General features: G+C 41.5%; 1 protein-coding gene across 1 annotated transcript in view; it reads left to right on the top strand.

The window, feature by feature from the left end:
* The window catches only part of LOC145390961 (putative glutamate receptor), a 218,727-nt gene extending 192,832 nt beyond the window's left edge, over positions 1-25,895 (top strand). Inside the window, exon 5 of the mRNA XM_080265698.1 lies at positions 25,861-25,895. Within this exon, the coding sequence (XP_080121824.1) occupies positions 25,861-25,895 (35 nt within the window). The remainder of the gene's footprint in view (positions 1-25,860) is intronic.
* Positions 25,896-26,336: the final 441 nt, after the last annotated feature.

The following is a 26,336-nucleotide window of genomic DNA, read 5'->3' as shown; positions in this document are numbered from 1 at the left end:
TAAATAACCAAGAAGAAATCGACTGGATAGATAGCTACTCGATCTCAGCTCAGATAGATGCAACTTTTCCTATACAGAGCTGACCTGAGAATCATTATCCTAATTACTTAAAGAATCGCAACCAGGTGGTTTAGGAGGAGTAGACTGTAGCACCAGTCGAGCAGGGCAGTATTCCGAAAGTGGGTAGAAAGCTGATGAAAGGGAGAGCTGGAGCTCACGTTTCATCAGCCCTCGGGACTAGTTCCCGACCATCCCCCATTGCTGAACTTTTTCAGTGTTTCAGTAACACACAGAGTAGGCCAACATGCTCTCTAATACAAGCTTCTCTAACTGTCAACACCAAACTACATGCACAGTACACACTACATTTCCTTTTCAAAATAAAAAAAGAAAAATGGCTAACTCAGACCTTGCCCAAGAGTCCGGGGGGGAGGGGGGACCACATATCGCACCACCATCCTCCCCTCTCCCGCTGGCGACTCTATGCGTTGCCTGGAACCATTGTCTGACTCACTTCTTCTTCATTTCTGCAACATTCGTGGCCTCTCCTCTAACTTTCTCTCTGTTGAACATCACCTCTCCTTTTCTAAACATCACATTCTCTTTTAACTGAGACTCAGCTGTCTGAGGCAACTGACAGTAAACTCTTTTCTGTATCCTCCTACTTTCTCTATACTCATTTCAAGGCCAAATGTGGCTGTTGTGTTTATGTACGCAACTACTTATCTTGTTCTCGTGTTCTCAAGCTTGATTCTTCTGAATTCTCTACTCTCTGGCTTCGATTTTCCTGTCATTCATTGACTAAATATATCTCCACTGTTTACTGATCCCCCAATTTTACTGACTCAAAAATTCTTCGACTATCTTACTTCTGCGATGCAACACATTCTATCCATTTCTCCTTTCTCTGAAATCTGCATTCTAGGAGATTTCAGTGTTCACCATCACCTTTGGCTCTCCTCTCCTTTCACTGATCCACTTGGTGAACAAGCCTACATCTTTTCCATCCTTAATGACCTAGAGCACCCTACCCGTATCCCTGACAACGTTGGAGAAAGCTCCAACATACTTGATCTTTTCCTTGCAATTAATCATTCTGCTTACAGTGTTAATCTTTTCTCTCCGTTGGGCTCCTCCAATCACAACCTTATTACCTTAATCTGTACTATCGCTCTGCTACGGCCTGTGGATCCCCCAAAGAAACGGCAACTGTGCCACTATGGAGCTGCGGATTGGGAGGTCCTCAGGCAGTACTTCTTTGATTTTCCATGGAATGATTATTGCTTCAATGGCCGGAAGCCATCTGAGTGTGCCTAACGCATTACAGAGGTTATTCTCTCGGGCATGGATGCATACATTCCAGTCTCATATCCTTTGACTAATGCAAGAAAGCCTTGGTTTCATCACGCTTGTTCTTATGCTGTCCGCAACAAGATTAGGGCCTATAAAAGGTACCAGAGCCAACCCACCCCTGAATCACATATTTTTTATGCTTCTGTCCGGAATCGTGCTAAGTCTGTTCTTCACTCTGTTAAAAATAATTTCGTCTGTACCAAATGCTCTCAACTCTCCAACTCGAATTCTTCCTGCTCCTTCTGGCTCCTTGCCAAAAGCCTTTCTAAGAACTTTACCTCATCATCCTTCCCTCCTCTTTTCTACGCTGATGGCTCTGTAGCTACGGTATTTCTTCTACTGATAAAGCAGATCTCTTTGCTCAGACTTTTTCTTCCAATTCCACCTTAGACAATTCTGGTGCTGTTCCTCCATCACTTCCCCCCTCTGACTTCCTCATGGCTGACATTAAAATTTCTTCAGCTGATGTATTTTCTGTCATCACTGGCCTCAATACTAGCAAGGGATACGGGCCTGATGGAGTCCCTAATGTTGTCCTCAAGAACTGTGCTTCTGTGCTTACACCCTGCCTAGTTAAACTCTTTCGCCTTTGTCTTTCAACTTGTACCTTTCCCTCTTGCTGGAAGTTTGCTCTCATTCAGCCAGTCTCAAAGAAGGATGACCATTCCCAACCCTCTAACTATCGTGCAATTGTTTTAACATCCTGTGTCTCAAAAGCTTTTGAGTCTATTCTTAATAGAAAATTTTTTAAGCATCTTTCCGATCACAACCTTCTTTCTGATCGTCAGGATGGGTTCCGTCAGGGACACTCTACTGGCGATCTTCTCACCTACCTTTCAGACTTCTGGTCATCCTCCTTTTGGGACTTTGGCAAAAGCTTTGCCATTGCACTTGACATCTCAAATCGAGTCTGGCATAAATCTTTAATTTCCAAACTGCCCTCTTACGGTTTCTGTCCTTCTATCCATGTTTTCATCTACAGCTTCCTTTCTGGTTGTTCTATAGCCGCTGTTGTAGACGGCCATCACTCTTCTCCTAGATCTATCAACAGTGGTTTCCTCAGGGCTCTGTCCTATCACCAACTCTCTTCCTTTTATTCATAAATGATTTAAGCTGCACATCTAACCCTATCCACTCATACGTTGATGATTCCACCCTCCACCTTTCCATTCGGTTTCCGCAATGTCCATCCCGCAGTTACTTCAACAAACAAGGGATGAAGCTATGACACACCTAATGTCTGACCTTGCTCGTATCTCTGACAGGGGTAAAAATAATCTTGTTTTTAATGCATCAAAGACTCAGTTTTTACACCTTTCAACCCAACAGAATCTTCCACAGGAGTACCCACTAAAGTTTAATAATATCCAGCTCAATCCAGCATCATCCTTGAACATGCTTGGGATTTCATTCACTCGAGATTTACCCTGGAAAGATCAAATTACATCTCATGTAAAATCTGCTTCCAAGAGACTGGGTGTGCTAAGCCGACCGCATACCTTTTTTACCCCTGCACAGTTGTTGACTTTATACACGGAATTTATTCACCCCTGTATGGAGTACATCTTTCATGTGAGGGGAGGCTCCCGACATACAGCTCTTCTTAACTGGGAGGAGTCAAAGGCATTTCATCTCATTAACTCTGCTCCTCCTACTGGCTTCCTTCAACCTCTGTCTCTTCACCGCACTGTTGCCTCTTTATCTCTTTTCTATCGCTACTTCCATGGTCATTGCTCCTCTGATCTGTCTGCTTGCATCTCTCCACCTCTACGATCTGTGCGTAACACTCATCTGGCAATAAACTCTCATCCCTTTTTCTGTCTAACTTTCTAATGCAGGAGTTAACCGTTACTCCCAGTCCTTCATTTATGCAACGAGTCAACTCTGGAACTGTCTCTCTATGTCTGTATTTCCTACTTTCTACTGTATGATCTCCAGTCTTTCAAATGCAGTATGTCCAGGCATCTCGAAATGAATGGATCTTGAATTTGGCTGTCTTTTGTATTGTTTTTTTTTTTTTTACTTGGAGGGAACTGTTTTGCAGGCTTCTAGCCTTTGGTTCCTTCTTCCTCACAAAAAAAAAAAGATAACGAAATACCCTGTAGTGAGCACGTTTATCTCGGGATTTCTGTGTGTGTGTGTGTGTGTGTGTGTGTGTGTGTGTGTGTGTGTGTGTGTGTGTGTGTGTGTGTGTCCGACTCTGGGCATAGGCTTCACAACTTGTTCCCAAGGCCCAGTAGTCCTCCTACTTAAAATACAACTCTACATGTCACCACTTCGGTGCTAACACTCACCGTCCATATTGAATACATGCTAGTGCTATCTCATGCAGGACTGGGGTATTAGTATTAGCGGGGGTGTTTTTATGAGATGTCGGCGGGTCTTCTGGTAGATCGGTAAAGTCTGCTTTAATGATATTCAGATCCTCAACCCCTTAACCCCAGGGATGTCGGGAATGCAATGTGCCCATCTCTCGGGGATAATCGCCCTCCGACTGACTTTTTAAAAATATTTGCCAAAAATCTGTTATTAGTCCTAGAATATTACAATTCAATTACCATATGGGACATACCTTCAGCTTTCTCATGAGATGTTTGTTGAACCTTCGTCGACTATCATAGGACTTGTGGAGACTTCTGAAGTTGGGTAACGAAGTCTCCACTTTACACTTCCCAACACCTTGTAATATGGTTACCACTGCCCAATGTTATCACTACAAACACTATGAATTTCAAACAGTTTGGAATCCATTTTCCAAAAATAAACAATGTGAAAGCAATGTAAATTACGAGCGCATACGAGCTTTCCACCCGCGCTCGTTCCTCGATGGTATTCTGAGGTGGAGCTGTCATTTATTATTCATAAACACACTCACACTTTATATTCCTAGTACTTTATTACACTTATTCATGTATACTGTATGTATCCAAAAGTTTCTTTCAGTACTAGTAGTTTATTTTCACTCCAGGCATTTGCTTTCTCATTCAGTAAATTAGCGTAGAGAGCGAAGCTTTCACTTTCACTTTCATTACTCCAGGTATTTATACACACTAGAGCGTAGCTTTCACTTTCACTTTCATTACTCAAAGTATTTATACTCATATTCTTATATTACTAATTATTTACATTTCTATTTACATTTTCTATTATATTTAAATCATTTACATTTCTGTTTTATTTACACTATGTTATGCACTGTCACTTGCAGTAACTTATAAAACTATTTTCCACTGTTCAGTTATATTTACATTCTTTACTTTCACTTGCTATTTACACATTATTTACATTTCCACTTGCACTGTTTTAGTCACCAGAAATATCGTAGTCACTATTATCATTGATAAACTAGCCACTTCACGTTCCGCAGCAGTCACTTAGCCCTTTACCCCTTCCCACACGAGGTTTAGTAGGGGTAGAGGTCACAGGGTCCTTTGCAGTGGGCTATGAAGCGGGGTAATTGGACAGGCGCGAATACGACGTGATTTCACCTCGAAAGATGACAGTAAACTGAATGATGTGGCCTATGGGCAGGGAAGGGTTGACTATGTCAGCGTGGTGACAGCTGCTAATTTATATGCTATGACATGATTGGCAGGAAATCTAGACAATACTGGACATAATAAATTAGGTAGTTTTAGATGAATGTAAATATCACTTAGGGTTCTCCCTTCCTTTCTTACCGGTATATATATTTTTATTACGAGAATAGGTCATACGGCATATTTCAAGGGGAAATAAACAGGGAAAATTAGCGAATGAGGGCATGTGGGGTGTTGCCAGGTGATAATTAGCCCATTCCAGATGTATGGCAGTATCAATTACCTTTTCTCTTTCTTTCATATATTATTTTGTATAAGAATAGGGCATAAGGCACATTTCAATGGATAAATTGAGTGGAAAAATCCGTCCAGGATTTGCCTAGCACAGCATAGTTGGGCAGGCGGGAGGAGAGGGTAACGGAGGGGAGGTAAGGAGGGGAATCAAGGACAGGGGATCAATGGCTAAATTGTCAACAGTGGATGGGAGTACAGATGACATTAGCAGAACTGACTATAGCTGGACACTCATAGTGATAGATGATACAAGCCACCACTTGAAAGCCCGGGCGAATTCAAAATAACACAGAATCACAAAAGTGACGCCTCGTGGTACAATCCCTTGTGCCCGAGCATCATGAAAGTGACGCCCCGCAGCTAAGGGGTTAAACTGTTCCCTGCTCCAGAGGGGATTTGAACCTGGGTCCAGTAAGACTTCAGGCCACCTCTCTACCAACTGAGCCGCCGCCTTCCCCATCAATGAAAAGGTTTATCAATGAATAGATTAAAATCTTATTGGCAAGGTCACCTACCATCCGTTCACTCGACGTAGTGCTGCATAATGGTGTCTACAGTGAATGCCAACCCAAAAGCCTTATTGTAACCAAAGAATTCATTATATTATATGGGTTGTTACCTTACATTTCAAGTGGACACCTGGTGGTCTAGTGTATTAAGTTGCTCCAACCAGATATGATGCATTAGGGTTTACATTTCAGTGGTGTCTGGGGCACAATGATCACAGTACCATTCAGGGACTGGCATCTGGTCACCCTGGTGGTAAATGAACAGGTCTCAACGTTCATGAATGGGCAAAAAAGGTATGGATGATAGATACATAGTAACTAATATATGTAGTGTTCTTGTATACAACATATTGCACTTAAAAATAAGATAACCATAATTATGCAATACAGTACTTATGCCATTGACACAATCATCGCACAGTGTGATAAACTTTGGTATGCTTATTAGTGATTTTTTTTTTCTGATTTTTTCTACATTCGTTGCTTATTCAAATATAAAATCGGTTGTCTACAGTAATAAAAAAATATTTAAAAGATAGTATTGTTTCTGGGTGCACCAGATTCCTTACCCTTAAATTTCTGTCAGCGTATTATAATATTTAAAGGAAGAGGATACAAACGGACATATAGTCCAGCAGAAATACGAATGTCTGAAAATATCTCAGACAAGATTATGGTATTTTTTTTTTTTTTATTGAACTTTTGCCGTCCAGAGGTTCTTCCCGTGAGTGTTCAAAATCGTCTGGCACTTCCCATACTGAAATAGCAGAATGGGAATAATAGATACAAACTTTCACTGCATGGAGAAGTGTTTGACAGCAAGAAGGATGCAGAGAAATGTATTCCTGAAAGATAATTCACCTTGATAACATTGCTGGAGAGAAGTTGTAAGTATATATAGGCATTAATTCTGCGAAGAAAGCAATGTGTTGATGGTGCATGCGAAGATGTATAAGTCTCGTTCACTGCAAGTAATTGGATGGTTAGCTTAATATTTAATGAATGATGAATGAGTGGTTGGAAGTATGGCCCCTATTCACCGTGTGCCCTGATAGCAGTTCTTGCAACATCTTCCCTCCCCCCCCTTTTTTTTTTTCTGGATCATGCTTACTTCATTTTTACAGCAATAGCCCGAAAAGAGTTACGATGTCGGGGACGTTGTCTCTGTTCTCAGGTGTGGTGGCAAAGAGAGATGTAGTGATGGTGGCGGTGATGGCGGTGGTAGTGACGTGATGGCGGCTTGTGTGTGACTTATCCATGGGGTCACCTTTCTCTTGGTTCATGCCCGTCTTCACCACAACACGGGTAAGTTCTAGTGTAATTAAGGAAATAGCCAGAATCAATGTTCCAAACAACAACCAGTCCCGTGTTTTCAGTGTATGGGGTAGGACTCGATATTAACCAACTGTAGTCCAGAACATTTAACTTTTCTATAATCCGTTCTCGTGAGTCTCAGTATCATTCAGCCAGTGCAGCTCAATACACCTGCGATTCATTACGATTTTTTTTTATGTAACCTAGTCGACACTGATTTTCCCTCAATTCCATTTGACATGGTTATAAGACTTTCGTAGAAACAGTAGCTCATGACTGATTCTGACTGTGACCACAGCATCAGGTGTTGCCACTTTCACCAGTTTTTGTCTTCTTACATCAGCTTTACTGGTTATGAAGTCTTTGTTGTTTGTAGTTGTTTTTACACCAATACTGCGAAAATTACAACAATCACTGGGAAAGAAAAGTCATCTCATCCTCTTAAGAGCAGGTTTCATTGCAACCACCATATCTCCCTCCACTACTAGGCCAATACTTAATTCTTGACAATGGTAATCTTTCTCTCGTAGCACGCTGCCAGAAAACCAGGTAATATGCACTCCCTGACAAGAAGTATTGCCTACAGACATTCAAGCATTCCCTCACATCCATAGAAGCAGTCAGCAATGATGCCACCTTCATGGAAATCAAAGGGTGCTGAAACCGATTATAAATTAGCTAGCTACTGGAGTAAGTCTGCATTCTGTGGAAGTCATTTGTAATTTTTTTTCATTCATTTATTGCCAGACGCCATTTATCCCAAACGGAGTGGCCAAGGGCTTAGAGTTAATTGTTTTACAGAGAGGGGCACTAATCCTCCACAAACCCCACTTGACACGTAGGGATGCCAACAGCATCTGGTGTTCCCAGGCTGTCACCCATCCAAGTGCTAACCAGACCCAGCATTGCTTATTTAGTAAATAAAGCAGAGACTAGGTAGACACTCTCTAAACATTATCTAGACATCTACAACAGTACTATTAATTGTGTAATTATCAGACACTATCAGAACATCATTGGAGAGCCTCCAAGCACTGAATGTCATGTTGACCACAGAGCAGTGTTCCCGATTCTCCTTCCTCCTGGTGATGGGCGACTCTCTATGGGCGTCTTCTGTAGTACAAGTAAGTCGGCATTGCATAACAGTTGAAACTATGCACAGGGATGTAGTGCATATTACAAAACTTCAACCTTCTCCACTCCCCATTGCAAAGTCTGTGTCTCTAGATAGCAAGAACCCATTTCAAATTCCCAAATGTTCAAAGCAGCATTTATCGACTACCATCCTCAGTGAACCTATACATTTAATGAATGAAATATGAATTATTTAGTCTGATAGCAAATATTTTCTCTATTGCATTAATGTGTCCGAAAAGGCATAGACACATCTTCAGTGCACTGTGCATTGTGTATGACCTATACAATAAGTCGTCATGCTAAAATAAAATTTACTCTGTGTGAGTAAAAAATTAGTACCCGTGATTGTACTTAACGCAGGGTTCAGAATACATCATGTGAACAGTTTACCTATGATGAAAATAACGTTACTGAAAATGTATAGTAGGGAAAACAAAGATCAGTGTAATGATAGACAGAAATTGTATTTCTATTGAAATCCATGTCATTGTTTTCTGTTTCATGATCTAACAATGCTACAAGTCCCCTGGCGAGGCGGTGTCCTTGAGAAGGAAACAGATGAACTGAATACGAAGATGACATACAACTCTTTCAAGCCATTGCCCATTTGCGACAGGTAACTGTCCATTATAATTAAATATGTCATCTTGAAAAAAAAAAGCATTAAAAGAGATTAAAACTGAATTTATATCACAACAAGTGGTATAATTCTAACATAAGTAGAAAAACTCTCCTATTTACCCTCTACCTCTGCAAGATACTGTGGTGTGTGACGGTGGTTTTGATCAGCGACTCCCCGGTCTTTTCCGCCTTTGCTGAGTTCTTCTTCAAGACCCAGCTTCTGAGAGTCCAGACAGTGAAGCTACTCGCCTCTCTCTCTACCATCTTCGGACCCTCCACCACCTTCATAAGACCTTCTCTTGCACCAATTCTCTCCTCGCGGTTTTGGATGACTCTTCACCAGTCTTTAGATAACAAGTTTATCCATCATTCAATCTTCTGTTGCTCCATCAGGTGTATAGAGCTTTCTAGTTTGCTTAGACCCTTCTCATTCCAGACACATTAGGCGAGTTTCCCGTTGCTCGACCCTTCAGATAACATTTTGGGTCAATAACTTCAAAAAGCTGATTATCTAGTCATGAAACACACATATAATATAGTGATTGGGTTATTTTCCACCGACAGGACCAGAGTGTTCTCATGACAGCCGTTCACTAACCCAGAAGTTAGGCCATCACAGGTGGCATAATGGACTACTGACCAAAATCTACGTCTCACCCACCCGCCGAATCTTTTCCCACAGAAGTTTAATCCTTATGTTCTTCTTGTGTATCTTGGACTCAGTTTCAGAGGTTATCTTTGTGACCTGCATTGTTTGTATTATTACAGGCTAAATATTAATGACTTTAAACAGGGAGACAGATCTAACAGACAATTGAGCAAAATTGAGTTGGTGTTTCATACTGCAAAGAAATCGACTTACAGCACAAAACATCACTGCAGATTCCCCCACCGGTCCCGTGTATTGGTGACAGCAGACGAGTTCCCTATGCAGGTGGGGGTCATGGTGGACGACCCTTCAGCACCTAGCGGCATGCGACTCACCTTCACTGGAGTGGAAGGACATGTCATGGAGAAGCTGCCCAAGGCCATGAATTTTACGTGAGCAAAGATGTGGATAGTCTTTAATTTCATACACCCTTAACTCTTCAATCCTGCAATGTTTTTCGTATTTTAGATAATTCTTGCTATCTCCATGTGATTTTCTTCTAGTTAGGGTAATTTTTTGATCGTTAGGGTGAAAGACATCGTTATAGCAAGGATATACCAACACAGATAATTTGGTCGTATAACGGATGCCACTAGAAATGATTAGCGATATGAACATTGCAGTCCTTGACCTTAGGATGAAGTAACATTTATAGTTTTCTCTACAATATCTCCAATACCTCTACGAAAGGTACACATTCATTAGGCCTGACGACAGAAGCTGGGGGATACTGAAGAGCGACGAGACCTGGTTTCACATGTTGGGGCTTATCACACGTGAGGTAAATTTGTAAAGTCTTGTATGAAGACTTAATCTTATGTACTGAAAAACTGTTATCCACCTCTTCCAGTCTTTCGCAATACTCTATCCACTTTAACCTAGCCTAACTTCGCCAGAATTCCATCTTGAATGTGGGTCATAACAAAAAACTGACTCTAGAAAATTATGCTAGTCACAAAGAAATTCTGTGGAAAGACAGTCTAGGTGTACTGTTATCCTATTCTGCCATTGGGCTGTGAACTACCATATGACTGCTTATCCTGAGGAATCGATACAACATTCTGAAGGCATAACTGGGGGTTGATTGTACTGCCAACACATCATGGAGTATTGCGTAGATAGTTACGTATAGTCCTGACGTTATTCTCATGAATCTGCTTCCCTACAGTGTATAACTATTTGCCTGTTGTCGCCTATGATTGATAAAAGGGTAATGACTATAAAAATTCTACACGTATTATAAATTCAGGAAAATGCTGATTAGAAAGTGTCCAACGAGTTACGTATCTTAAACCAGTGTGGTTGAGAGCTGTTTGCTGTATTGTATCGACTCTTGTGTTAGCCATCATTCTATCCTTATTAGATTATTTCCTTTGATAAAACATTTCAGGAAGTGGAATTTACCCCAGGGCCATTTTTCATGGATCTCACTCGACCTCAAGGGGCGGACTACTCGGCATTTATATTCATATGGGTATCAGATTCTTGCAGCCCTAGGTCGCCCTAAGGTGGACCCGTGGGGCTTCCTGATGCCTCTGTCACTGCTGGTATGGGCCATCCTGCTGACGTTGCTGGCGGCGGTGCTGACTGTGATGCTGCTCCTGCCTTCCTGCCTGCCTCTCCGTGTGCAGAACCCGGCCAGGCGAGAAACAAATATCTTCAACTGCGTGAGGGTCCTCCTGCAGGAAGGTAATTGAGGATGGAGTGATCAGAGTTCCCCCTTTACTCACACAAAAGTGTACACACACACACACACACACACACACACACACACACACACACACACACACACACACTAAATGAACTATCAGCTAAGTTGCGGAATATATAACCTTGATATGACAAATTTTTCTTGCTCTGTGCCCTGTGCTTGTGTTGAACTTGTTTATTTATTTTTGTAAAGAGCCAGACTCTTCTAGTAGCTCTAAATTGTACCCCAGTATTGAAGATTGTTTTATTCTGACTGGGAAATAAATGAACTATAATTACGTAACTGGAAGCATTTCTTCCGTTCTGGCAGCATCCTGGTAGGATATGTTTGGTTCACTCCAACACAAACCACTTTTAATTCAGATGGCTGTTTACTAATCTCCTAATTCTACTATAAAATATTCTTCTACTATCGTACTTCTACGATGGAACACATTCTAGCCATTTCTCCTTTCTCTGAAATCTCCATTCTAGGAGATTTCAATGTTCACCACCACCTTTGGCTCTCCTCTCCTTTCACTGATCCACCTGGTGAACAAGCCTTCATTTTTTCTATCCTAAACGACCTAGAGCAGGTTGAACAGCATCCTACCCATATCCCTGACTGCCTTGGAGAGAGCTCCAACATACTTGACCTCTTCCTTACAACTAATGCTTCTGCTTACACTGTTAATCTTTTCTCTCCATTGGGCTCCTCCGATCATAACCTTGTTACCTTAACCTGTCCTATCACTCCGGAACGGCCTGTGGACCCTCCAAAGAGACGTCATCTGTGGCACTTTGGAGCTGCAGATTAGGAGGCTCTCAGGCAGTACTTCTTTGATTTTCCATGGAATGATTATTGCTTTCATGGCCGGAAGCCACCTCAGTGTGCCTTGCATATTACGGAGGTTATTCTTTCGGGCATGGAAGCATACATTCCTTTCTCATATCTTTGACTAAAGCAAGAAAGCATGTTCTAATGCTATCCGCAACAAGGAAAGGGCCTATCAAAGGTACCGGAGCCAACCCACCTCTGAATCACATTATTTTTATGTTCCTGCCCGGAATCATGCTAAGTCTTTTCTTCGCTCTGCTAAAAATAATTTCATCTGTACTAAATGCCCTCAACTCTCCAACTCGAATTCTTCCCGCTCCTTCTGGCACCTTGCCAAAAACCATTCTAACAACTTTACCTCATCATCCTTCCCTCCTGTTTTCTATTTGGATGGCTCTGTAGCTATTTCTTCCAGTGATAAAGCAGATCTGTTCGCTCAGACATTCTCCTCCATTTCCACCTTAGACGATTCTGGTGCTGTTCCTCCAACACTTCCCCCCTCTGACTTCCTCATGGCTGACATTAAAATTTCTTCAGGCGATGTATTTTCTACCATCACTGGCCTCAATACTAACAAGGGATACGGGCCTGATGGAGTCCCTAATGTTGTCCTCAAGAACTGTGCTTCTGTGCTTACACCCTGCCTAGGTAAATTCTTTCGCCTTTGTCTTTCAACTTGTACCATTCCTTCTTGTTGGAAGTTTGCTCTCATTCAGCCAGTCTCAAAGAAGGGTGACCATTCCCAACCCTCTAACTATCATCCAATTGCTTTAATGTCCTGTGTCTCAAAAGTTTTTGAGTCAATTCTTAATAGAAAAATTTTAAAGCATCTTTCGTATCCCACCATCTTTCTGATCATCAGTATGGGTTCCGTCAGGGACACTCCACTGGCGATCTTCTCACATACCTTTCAGACTCCTGGTCATCCTCCTTTTGGGACTTTGGCAAAAGCTTTGCCATTGCACTTGACATCTCAAAGGCTTTCGATCGAGTCTTGCATAAATCCTTAATTTCCGAACTGCCCTCTTACGGTTTCTATCCTTCTATCTGTGCCTTCTTCTCTAGCTTCCTTTCTGGTCGTTCTATAGCTGTTGTTGTAGACTGCCATCATTATTCTCCTAGATCTATGAACAATGGTGTTCCTCAGGGCTCTGTCCTATCACCAACTCTTTCTTTTATTCATCAATGATCTTCTAAGCTGTACATGTAATCGTATCCACTTGTTGGCTGATGATTCCATCCTTCACCTTTCCATTCGGTTCCCCCAACGTCCATCTCAGCAGTTATTTTAACAAACAAGGGATGAGGCTATGGCACACCAAACGTCTGATTTGGCTCGTATCTCTGACTGGGGTAAAAATAATCTTGCTGTTTTTAATGCATCAAAGACTCAGTTTTTACACCTATCAACCCATCAAAATCTTCCACATGAGTTTAATAATATCCAGCTCAATCCTGCATCATTCTTGAACATGCTTGAGGTTTCATTCACACGGGACTTATCTTGGAAAGGTCATATTACATCTTTTGTAAAATCTGTTTCCAAGAGATTAGGTGTGCTAAGCCGAGTCCGTGCCTTGTTTACTCTTGCACAGTTGTTGACTTTATACACGGGTTTTATTCGCCCCTGTTTAGAGTACAACTCTCATGTATGGGGAGGCTCCACACATACAGCTTTTCTAAGTAGGGTGGAGTCAAAGGCTATTCGTCTCATCAACTCTCCTCCTCTTACTGGCACCCTTCAACCTCTTTGTCTTTGCCGCACTATTGCCTCTTTATCTTTTTTCTACTCATACTTCAATGGTCACTGCTCCTCTGAACTGTCTGCTTGCATCCCTCCACCTCTACGACGGGTGCATAGCACCTGTCTAGCAACAAACTCTCATCCCTTTTCTGTCCAACTCTCTAATGCAAGAATTACCCATTACTCCCAGTCTTTCATTAATGCAACAGGTCACCTCTGGAACTGTCTCCCTCTGTCTGTATTTCTTACTTCCTATGATCACCAGTCTTTCAAACGCTGTGTATCCAGGCATCTCGAAATGAATGGATCTTGAATTTGGCTCTCTTTTGTATTGTTTTTGTTTTTTGCTTGGAAGGAGCGTTCATGCGGGCACAGTCCTCGGTTCCTTCTTCCTCGCATAAAAAAATAAAATATCCATACTTGGCAGAGAATTAATGAATCCCTCGTTTCTCTTCATTCTTGCATCCTTCTTTGTATGTGTGGCCTGGGAAAATTATACAGAATTACTCTAAGCACCATTCTTTTTTTTTTTTTTTTTTTTTTTCCATTGTCACGAACCGGGGCATTCAGAAGAGTGAGGAGCTGCAAAATCTGCTGTGCCAAAAATTTCCCTGTCCTTTGTCAGACATTCGGAGAACCGAGGAGTGGTGGTGATGGGATCGTGTGATCCCGACGTAGCCCTGTGTCAGCAGGGTTACGTTGGCAACCTCATGTCCTTCCTGGTGTTCAGACACATCGACCATCCCTACCAGAGCCCTGAGGACGTTCTTAGCCATTCTGATGTTGGAATCGTTCTTGTTAAAAACACTTTGATTATTAAATATAAGTGAGTGGTATCTCCAGGATATCCTGCAAAACCAATCTAAATATGTTAAATCTTCGACCAATTTCTCGTCATGTGTCTTTACGGTACTTTTTGAATAATTAACGTAGTTTTGCCAAGTATCCAAATTTCAGAAATAGTTGTTACCTTCCCAAGTTATATTAGAGCTTACATATGAAATTCATATAAAATTTAGCTGCAAGTTATAATCCCCCTATATATTTCAGACAGCCAAGTCAGGATCACTCCATGAGGCAGGGAAACTGATTGACAAGGGGCGAGTAACTTTCAACACGTTCATTGGCCTGACGGACAGCATGGAGATGACTGTGCGTTTTGGCACTCACGTCTTGTTCGACCTGGACATGGCCTATTACAATTTGATACCCAAAAGTTTATCTCTCACAGGTAATAGCATTACTTCCTGCTGTAGAATGGCTGAATTTTGTGTGTTTATTCAGTCAGCCATCTTTCTGGTAAAATAATTTGGGATAGACATCATACTCGACTTAAACATGACCTAGAGCAACCTTATGAACAAAAATTCTCTCTCACTTTTTCCTGCTGTCGTACTTTGGATCTGTGTGTGCTTCTATGCTGAATAATATCAACTTATAATAGGAAAAATTAAATAAAACTACGTCATCATACACAGAGAGTTACGTCACAATCATTCCATTAGCTCAGTTTAAATTTCATGTCCATTTTTCTATTAAGTAAATTTCCTTCTTTATAATGGTCTGATTAATTTTCTTACAGGTAGATGTGATTTTTACATTTCAAGAAGCTCCTATGTGACCACTTCTATGGGCATGCTGGCTCAGAAGAACAGCTCATTTTTACCAGGATTAGATAAGCTGTACTGTACGAGTAAGTACGGACGGTGTTACAGAACACAGTGGCATGTTTATTTCTTAGAGACATGTTTATACATACGGACGAGAATAAAGATTATGTGAGTAATGTTTTATATCTAGCACATAGTCTTTAGGGACATTTTGAGAGAGAGAGAGAGAGAGAGAGAGAGAGAGAGAGAGAGAGAGAGAGATACACTATGAAATTCATAAATATATCAATTATTTTAATCTCAGGGGAATTTTACCTGCGACAAACGAAAGAAAAACTAAGACAATTAACCCTGTGATCGAGAATTAAAAACTCACTTCTATTCACTTCCAACTAAAAACAAATTACTATATCGAACTATTTTATACAATATAGAGATACCTCATGTAAAGTCTTAGGTCGAATATATAAAAGTAATGTGTCTTTCTCTTCGTGGTGAGGACATATATGTTCGTGAAGTCTGGTCTGTTTGAGAAATGGATGAAGTACTCCCAGGCCAACTCCAGCATGTGTAAGAACCCACCCAGGACCATCACACTCACTACTGTATTTTCTTTTACCAATCTGTGGGTAGGTAGAGTTCATTCATTTTAACTGGGAGAAGATTTTTGTCCATGTATCTATCTTTCTCTATCAGTTCATCTTTATTTACTTGTTCTTTCATTTTCTTCAGTTTTATTTATCTGCATATTTAATCATTCATTTTCATTTATTTCCTTCCCTGAATATCTCATAAAATATAATGCTGAACCAAGTGTTCCACGAGTAATACCTATTCTCACATGTGCTGTGCCTGTTCTTTCTTTCATGTATTATTTTATTTTTCTATCCAGGGTATGTTCGCAGTGCTGGGGATAGGATTCGGTGTGTTTGTGGTGGCGCTCATGGTGAAGAAGTGGGTGGAGGGTGCCATGAGACTCCACCAAACCCAGCTGTCCCAGGTGGTCACATAGAACCTACACACCTACGCCTGCCACTGCATAAATAACAATAGGGTACTTGCAACATATTTGTGCTTGGAGATAAAGCAGTGGAAACATTGTGAGGAGTCTGCATGTTGAAAAACGACCGAAAGAGTCTATATTTGCCATCACATTTTGTTTATACTCTACGGACACTAATGTAACTTCTTAGCTAGAAGGACAGCCGACAAGCGACGTCACCTTCATCAGCCAAGCAGCATTTTGAATCTTGATTTTTTTTTTCATTGCCTGTATCCGTGTTTTCTGTGTTGTATAATTTTGCTGATTTCGGAAGAAAATGAGATTTCGATTACATGCCATTTCGTGAGGGGTTTGAAAACTTTCTGGTACCCTTCTCCACCACCAATGATATTGACTCATCATAGTTCTTATATATATTTGACTGTGTGGTTATGATCATTTAGTACACCGTATATTGATTCAGCAGAAGGGGAAAAATGTTACCGCAGAGTTGCAGTTTTCTGCACTTGTAAGCAGTTAAAAAACATTGGTCTGGTGAGAGGGGAGGGAGAGGCGTTCACTGTCTGGTGTGGTGAGAATGGAGGGAGAGGTGTTCACTGTCTGATGTGGTGAGAGGACAAGGGGAGGTGTACACTGGCTATATATGGGCAGTGAGAAGCCAGTTAACACTCAGTGTTCAGCTCCTGCTCCAGGTTATCAGAGTCCCACTCCTGTCTCACCTTGACCGTGAGTCACGTGACACTGCGCCGCTCCAGAATTTTTTGTCAGTCACTGCTATCCATTTTGTATCAATAATTCCTGAAATTATTTTCGAAATTTAAAACCTCGTCATCCATTTCTTCCTTTCCTCCCTCTCCTCCTTCCTTCTTACTTGATGTCAAGCACAAAGTGCGTCGAGTGTTTTTCTTCTCAAGTTATTTACTTACGCCATAGTCGTGTGTTTTCTCGAGTACTGACCAAGTTTTGCTGCTGCATAGCATGTATTTGAACTAGAAATGTATTTGTGGTCAAGTTCCCTTCCTGGAAGTGGTAACTTGATCCGTGCCTGACCCTGTTATATAGTAGTCAGAGACCAATCTTGTGCTGGTACCTCCCAGGGCCGATGGTCATTAACTATCTGCTGTTAGGAAGCAATTTAGTATTTCAGAGAATCAGTGGTAAGTACAAGTTATACAGAAAGGCAACTAACTTTTGTTCGTCTGAGCTACTTTCAGCAGGAATGGCTGGTATGTGTCTTTCAGAAAGGCAACAGAATAATAGCCTCAAAGCTCTGTACGATCCGTTGTTTATTCTGGACTAAATTTCAGACAGGCAATGGAACTCAGAGAATCCCCTCATAAAACCAGCTATGCCGATCGCTTTTGTGCAAATATCGCTGAAAGGCAAGTCAGCCCTCGCCATAGCGTCACCATAGTCTGCAGGTGGCTTAGACGCTGGCGGAAAGAGAGTCACGGCCACGCCAGATCCCACACTGGCAGACCCGGATATGACTGCAACACTCACATTTGTAATGTGTATTATGAGAGGTTGTGCCAGTTTCCACCGACGTATTACTGTAGGTTTGATTTCTGTATAACGGCAGGGGTTCCATGGCAGAAAACACTGACTGCACTTTATTTACTTAACGGCAATAGTTCCATGCAAAGAAACTGGATAATCTTTATTACCTTCATGTCATTCATAGCAATTTTTTAAACCGAGTATCTATGGTTTATTCTCTTTAACTTTGATCTTTTTGCCGCCTATTTCCTATGCCAAATTGTCATATTGAAAGACAGTATGATAGTTCTGCATACATTCCACAGACTTCTTCGTGACTAGCACCATATTATAAACTCTTGTTATACCTTTGCATTCTAGACGGAGGGATGACAATTTTACACCTAGTTAATGTGAACAGATTATTAGCCCATTGGTACATATGAAATGTAGGATGGTCTATATATAATGCTCCCCTTCCCCTCTACCAGACGAGTTCTTGTATGTTGCGGAGGCGGCTATTACGGTTATCCCTGTCTATCCTGCATCATTTATTCATTACATGTTACCGTCCTCACAAAACATAAGATAACACCAAGTGAGTTTCTAATTACAACGCTATCAATGGACCATCCTGCATATTCCTACCACGATTAGGCGATTTTGTTAGAGGGAAAGAATTGCAAAAACAGTCAGCAGGTAGTTAGATGCTGGTAGAAGGAAGATAATGTTCACACATGTCACCCTTCATTAAATATTCCTACAGTATAACAAGTGTATGATGTGTATAACACGTATTATGAGAGACATCTGTCATTTAGATATTCGTCGGAGCTTGTCCCAGCTCTGATGTTTTTTTTTTTTTTTTTTTATAACCGCAGTATACAGGGGTAGTTGAAATCTTATTTAGCATGTATCTACTAATAAATTTTTACTGAGAGCGAAATTATCTTTAATGAAGATTCGAGATGATTTGGCGTGTTTCTTTTATGTGTTTATCATACATTCATACAGTACGTGTAACAAGTAGTTACGTCTAATAGTCTATTATATCAGTGATATTTATTATTTCTTGTTTTCCTAACCCTGTAAACGAGGGAGGTTAAACGTTCAAAGAATAATGTACAAGATCACAGAAGTGTAATCCTAATCATTACAGAAGTTTCACATCAATACCTGGATCAATTTATGACGTATTGAAAAAAAAAAAAAAAGCTAAGTACTCAGTATTATAGAGTTGTTTCCTTAATACCTCATAAGATATATCGACCACACACACCACAAGACCAGTCAGAAGACGGTGTGTGTGCTGGGCAGTCCCCAGGCCCTGTCTTCCCCCTTACTATTTTTTAAGTCAGCCCACACCGCACTGACCGGGCCAATGTATGGCCCGGCCTGCACTATAGGTGCAGGAAATCTGTAAACGAACGAACGATCCGCCATATATTTTTCTTGTGGGAAGGTATAATGTAAGCAAATTGAAGTGTTCTATAAAATAACCAACAATATGCATACATAAAAAAGCAGACACGTGTGCAAAATCTGTGTATAGTATTTTAAAATTTGAATCAAAGATGGTCATCAAAAGATATGGATATCTCTAAAATCCTGTATTTATTATTTCTAGTTAAACTTATTCCTCAAGCTTTCTGGACCTTTAGCTGCATAAAATGTTTTTAATGTGGCTACAGGAAGAGGTGTGCGTCCTAAAACTGACGGATAGCGGGTGGTGGAGTGTGGTGGTGGTAGTGGTGGAGGCATGTGGTGGGGTGTGGTGATGGTGGTGTGATGTCGTTTGCTGCAGGGAGACTGTGGCTTGGTCTGTGGGTCTCTTGCCTCTTGGTCCACGCCTGCCTGACCCCTACCTTGAGTATGTATTGACCCCTTAACCCTTTAGTTGGTGCTGGAAACGGACGACTCGTGTGATGGCACTGATATGAGAGGGTGGCTCAACTGTCTGGTTATACAATCGTCCTTTAACTGGTTCCCTACCCCCGAAAAGGAGGATGGTCGACTGCAGGGGAAGGACAATTTAAGCTTGCTTTTCACTGGGTTCACATTTCAGAAGATCCTGGAGTCACAACAACACCATCAACCCTGTAGCTACAATATCCGACTCTGTATTTTTTACAAACTATCATCAAACGTTTTTATATAACCCAGAGAAATACTTCAAATTAAAGGGGTAAATAAACCTCTTAATTATTGTTTTGGACAGGAATTTAAAACTCTGCTTTTATTCTACGTAATACATTGATTTTAATTTCCAGAGAAACGAAAAGGCTAATAAAAATTTCTTATAACTTCTTTCATCAATGGAAATTCTCTCCTCGAAGCATAATGTTCGTGATGTGAAAGTTCCTTCAAAAGTAGGGAAGGGTTATTTATTTATTCACTCATTTATTTATTTTTCATTTTGTCATTTCTCTTTGATTTCTCTCTTGTTTTGGATTTAATTGATTTGTATTCACAAATGTACCCATGGCAGCAAGAGTCAGTCGTGATGATGATATTATGGTTTTACCAGTCACCTCACAAAATGCATGGGTCACCCGTGAGTCAGTGTCCGCCATGTTGGACCAAGAGCAGTGTTCTCACCCTTCCATTCTCCTGATGACAGACGTTTTCCCCTTGGGCCTCATTTCTGGTGCAGGTCAGTCTTTTTTCTTCTTCTTCTTTTTTTGTTTTTATTAAGTCCGTTCCTTGAGGCCTTGGAGCCATCTTACTTTCCACACTTATGTCATCCCGCTTATACAGTAGGTCATTCTACCACTATATTGTTTTGTTGAAGGTCGACCCACCACATATTACGTCCTACTCTGTATGTATTTATTCATTTATTGAGTCTTGTTGCATTTTCCTTCAGGCTAAAAACAAAAAATGGAGGGTTGATTTCTGCCCATATGATTTCAGGATGGTCACTGTTGATCTCCTCAGCCTCATGATTTTGTTAAAATGGAAGTCATAGTTGAACAAAGGTCTCATTCTCTTTTTCAGCACTCAATTCTGTATCTCAACATTATTGTCTTAGCGAATATTGTTACTGCACAGGATATCACTGGTTCTAATGTCAGCTTTACTCGTGCAGGTAGTAAGTTTCTTTAACAAACAGCTTTACACGGAGGGAGAAAAGAAGGAATAGTAATTCAGTGGAGAATGCACTGGTTCACCGAATTTCAGAACCTGCGTGACTACAGGGCACCCTGGGGACTCGGGGTGTTTGTGCTGACGGATGGACAAGATGTAAACACAACTCACTGCTAACTCTCATCAATTGTGGCATCCGCTCGCCAGGTACCCAGCCTTTCTCATCACACACACGTTACTAGCGGACTCTTATTTACGACTGCTTTTACAAACCTCTCCATCCACTCAGTGAAAGCGCCATTTCGATGTGAGTTTCGTGTTGTGTGGTGTTATAGATTTATCCACCTGAATGTCAGGGTGGAAACGGGCAGGTGAAGCCCGTCAGGGTAGTAGCGTATGGTTATGTGTGAGGTTGACTATTTGGGTGGGGGATAGATGGAGACGGTTTGGAGTAGAGAAGATGTGGGGGACAGGAAGACTATTTCGGCAGCTGTGAAGACACGTGAGGGATGATTGATGAGGCTGGATCCAAGGGAGGAGATGGCGGGGCAATCAAGAAGGTAGTGCAAGAGGGGAAATTCATTTGATTCATGGCAGTGTGGGCAGGGGATGGGATCAGTCTTGTTGATCTGGAAGAGGCAGAGATAGCCCAACCTGAGTCTGCATAGACGGACTACAGGTGAATTAAGAGTGGTTGTGGGTGTTAGGAGGGGGTTGTAGGCCGTGGCCCTGGCATACCAGGTGGCTGACTGTGAACCCTCAGCCACCCGTTTTTTGTGGTCGGTTCTGGTCCTGTCGAAGATGGAGCGCTTAGCTCTATGCTTTATGCACGAGAAACTAGTTATGAGTGGGAAAGTGACGTCAGGTAAAGTGGTGGCAGCTCGAGCAGCAGAGTCAGCTCTCTCATTGCCCGCTATTCCAGTGTGAATGGGAAGCCAGTGGAGGAGAATTTCACCTCCATCCTGCACGATGGAGTTCGCAACAGCCAGAATCGAGGTCAGCAGGTGAGCACTGTCTCTGAAGTGTCTTCTGCGGAGACCCTGCAGAGACGAGAGCGAATCAGTGTGTATAATGACACGCTGATGAGGGTGATGGGTTTCAGCATGTCGCAAAGCACCGAGCATGGCAACAAGCTCTGTCTCATACGTGGAGGTCCCCGGAGGGAGCCTCCAAGTCTCGACAAGATCTCCAGAGACAAATGCTGCACCTGCTGATCCCTCTGGTGTGAAGGATCCATCAGTGTAGTATGTGGCTGATCCTGGGGTATGGAAGGATGAAATTCTCCCCAGACCATCACGGTTTAGTTACTTTATTTTCTGGCTCGGCAGAGACTTAGCAGAACATTCCTGTAAGCCCAGCAATTGTCTAAAGTTTGAAACACACCTGTACATGTCAAATTTCTGGCAATGTCCACTGAATAAATACTAAAATAGTGATGTTTCCTTCAGGATTTGTGCCACAGGTCACAAATTAAACATTTTTTTTCACTGAATACGAACTAAAGAATATTATCCCCGAAGTTTCGCGAAGTGTCATGGTGTGTGACGGTGATGGTGGTGAGCGAGGACCCAACCTTCCTCTCTGCCTTCGCTGAGTCCTCCTTCAAGAACCACCTCCTGTCGGTGCACGCAATGAGGCTGCTTGCTTTCACTTGCCTTCCTCTTCATCCCCTCCACACCCTCCACCACTTTCACAAGACTCTATCACGCACTAACGCTCTCATCACTGTCATCAACGATCAGTCACCAGACGTAAGGTACTTACATTGTTTGCAAAGTAATTGTAAAGTCGTGTCTACAGTACAATAAAAAAAGCTTGAATTATGCTTATGAGGTAGATGCTGATGAAGATGATAAAGATCATGATAACGATGATGTTAATATGGACAATGACTAAGTTGATAAAACGAAATAATGATGTTGATGACTCTCTCTCTCTGTCTCTGTCTCTGTCTCTCTCTCAACTATATACAGAACCACCGTATACGTGATACTGCCCTACACAACTCCCTTATCTGCTCCACTAATGGTCGCCACCAGGAGGCCTGGTTCTCACATCACCAGCTCACCTCTTCCCTCTCAAGTTTTTTAAGTAAGAAGTAATTGATGGTTGTGGAGCCAGGGCTCCGTGGGCCTGAATGATTTGTGTCTTATTTCATTGGCAGTAAGATTTCATACTTCCTCTTGTGGCTTCTCTTCATGTTTTTTTCTGTTTCCCACCTCATTCCATCTAGCATGTTATAGTGCAAGTGAAGGAAAAGGAGGAGGAGGAGAAGGAGGTGGAGGTGGAGTGGGAGTAGGTGGTGCAGAGGTGAGGGGAGAAGGGGATTCACACTACTGCCCTAAGCCTTGAAATACTGATACCCCATAACCTTTCCTTCTGGAACACCCTGTATAATGTACATACATACATACATTCATACATACGTTCATACATACATAGTTCCATACATAGAGACAGGCAGGAAGACATAGACATAACATACCATTATACAAATAGAAAAGTATATAGAAATACGGATAGATATACACTGATGTGTATGTGTAAGTCAAATATTTTCCCTAAAGATTTGGTCACTGTCCTAACCTGGTGGTGACAGCTGAAGAATTCCCCACCCAGAAGGCAATCATGGTGGACGACCTCTCAGCACCGGGGGGCAAGAGGCTCACATTCACAGGCCAAGTGGAAAATATTATGCAGGCTGTGGCACGCTATGTGAATTTCACCTAAGTCTTGTGCCCATGTAGTAAGTCCTGTACCTTTCTCGTAATTCTTGTACATTTCTCGTAAGTCTTGTACCTCTCTCTTAAATCTTGTACTTTCTCGTAAGTCTTGTACCTCTCTCGTAAGCCTTGTACTTTTCTCGTAGTCCATTGGCTGAGGGGGCCCCTTGTGCATGAGATGTGCCCTAAGTTTCTCTTCATTTTTTAAAACTAGACTATGAGGCATATCAGACTTTTGGTAACCCGGCAGAAGGCGAGGAAATGACGTAAAAAGCCACGCCCTTCTCAACTCTAATGGTACCAAAATTTAGGGGTAGGGCAAATATAAATCGCTATAACTTTGGAAGTATGAATCACAGAACAACAAAATACCTCTCAAAATGTTTGTATTTACATCCTCTCTATATATTATCATTATGCAAACTGATTTGCAAATGAGGTAACCAGAGGTCAAACGGTCACAAAAATACAATATGTCAAAATCTGACATTGATCCAGAAAGTTTCCACCAACGTCACAGATACACTAATTTTCTTATTTATTTTGAGTGGATCCTTTAATAAAGATGCTACTGATTGTTTTGATATACAATGTTAACTCTTTAATGCCTAACTGTGTTGCATAACACGTACCGGAAAATGTAACGCAAAAAAGCCTAAATTTTTGGAATTCCTAAAGCATCAGCACATTAGGCCTAGTGAACTACAAATTCCTTTAGCTATTCAAAAATTAAATTGTAGTTTTTTTTTTTTATGTCACCCTTGTGCTCTCTAGAACATTGCTTTAACTCTTTGCGCTGACAAGTAGATTATAATACACCCTGAATAAAGAGAGGTCAAAACATTTTGAAAATTCACATGAAAGAGGACAATGTTTACTAAATGATATTTATGCCTCATCTGAAGCATATGTAGACAAGTACATTCCTTAACTCAGTAATGTACCTCTGCTTTCCTCAAACTGAGATTTGATGAAGTAGTCAAATGTCCCATCATTGCTCGTAAACACTCTTACCTAATTGACCCAGAGGGATTGTTGGATTGTGCAGTTTCTTCAACACCCTAGACACTTTGACACCTGCAGAAACTAATGCAGGGCAGTCTCTTCTTGCGACATACACATCTGTCATTGCTGCATCTTTTGCAGTTGCACATGCTTGTATACTCTTCAGGAACTGATCTTACTGCTTTCAGGGGCATCAAAATTTCATCTGTTACCCTAAAGCCGAAGGCAGTAGGATCTAGTAATGTCAACCTATGAGGGTGCAACAAATTCACCATTTGATAGGTTGCATAATATGGCCTTAGAATGTGCTGCTGTATTGCATGGCTAGTTGGGGGAAGTTGCCCCAAGGATATGCCTTTACTGTGATCGTACATGTAGTTTCTCAGCTGACCCATTGTTGTGCACTTGGTGTTCATTTTTAGCACTTGTACCAGGTATTCATCACAGGATGCCACGAAACTGTCAGTACAACTTGTTCCATAATCTAAATCTTTCAGATACTCAGAAGGATTAGCATTCAAGGCTGCATGATTTGTTCCCACCTTCTTGTATAGTCACAACCAGTCAGAGCGTGCACAAGCGGCAGCAGGTAGCAGAATTCCTCGCCAACTTGTGATGCTATAGTGTGAACTGGGAAGTATCTAGTTGAATCCCCAACACCAGCTCCGAGTCATAGTTCGCATAGGCCATTGGAATGAAGAAGATTCCTGTCTAACTATCTATGTATCTATATATTTTCATGGATGAGTACCATGTTCTAGCTACTCCTGGTCATGCTAACCCGACCCGTGGTGTTTCCTAGTGTCTGTTGCACCAGTGGTTCACTTTGTTTAATAAACTGTTGGCTCTGACCACAGTGATGCTGCACCTGCCTTTCCGTTTTCCTGTTCAAACACAACTGGTTTCCAGGCAGCGTAAATGCCAACTCCTATAACTGTGTGGGCGTTCTCCTGCAAGAAGGTAACTAGTGTAGTCTTTTGATGCTGTCGATGATTAGAGTAACTTAGGATATTTAACGTAACGGTTATACATGGTTCAGTTATGTTAGTGCACTTATAACATTCAAAGTAGATCATTTCTTATAGGATTGGAAAAAAGCCACTTTTTTGTTTTCGTTTATAATCCCTACTTAGTTTGATAAAGATGAAGTGTATCAGGTGCTTTATAAACCTACAGGATAAAGGCTATCATTATTAAATACGGCAGGCCATCTACTGCTATCGGTATCTCTATTCTGTGTTACTAAATTCTCTTTTGTCGTAACAGATATAAACAGTACTAAAAGTCGGTGGTGGTGGTAGCGTGTGATGCTGGGGATATGGATGCTGGTGATGGTGGTGCTGACACAGAGCTACGTCGGCAAGCTCATATCTCTCCTGGCAGTCAGATACATCGACCAACCCTACCAGAGACTTGATGACGTTCTTGAAATTCTGATGTTGGGGTCATTCTTGTTCAGAACTCTTTGATCATCCACTATCTTAAAGTGAGCAGTTGTTCTTGTAGTGTAATTGGAACCCTCTTTATCTTGGATCATTTGAGGAGAAACCCAATTCGATAAAGCTGATAATCTGCTAAGTCTGTTAGTCCCTGCCTAACGAGGGATTCAGATACATAACGGGAAAAAAAGGAGTTAAATAGCATATTCATACCCAAAAAATGAAAACTATACCATTCACACCCGTGTAATATCACTTCTTCATTATTCGCCCAACCGGGTGGGAAAAACGACTCCACGGTTG

Source organism: Coenobita brevimanus, chromosome 16 (assembly GCF_032717465.1).
Source record: "Coenobita brevimanus isolate Jiangsu-jjx chromosome 16, ASM3271746v2, whole genome shotgun sequence".
Taxonomy (NCBI): Eukaryota; Metazoa; Arthropoda; class Malacostraca; order Decapoda; family Coenobitidae; genus Coenobita; species Coenobita brevimanus.
Note: the sequence above shows the minus strand (reverse complement) of the source record. Positions and strands in the feature narration are given on the sequence as shown.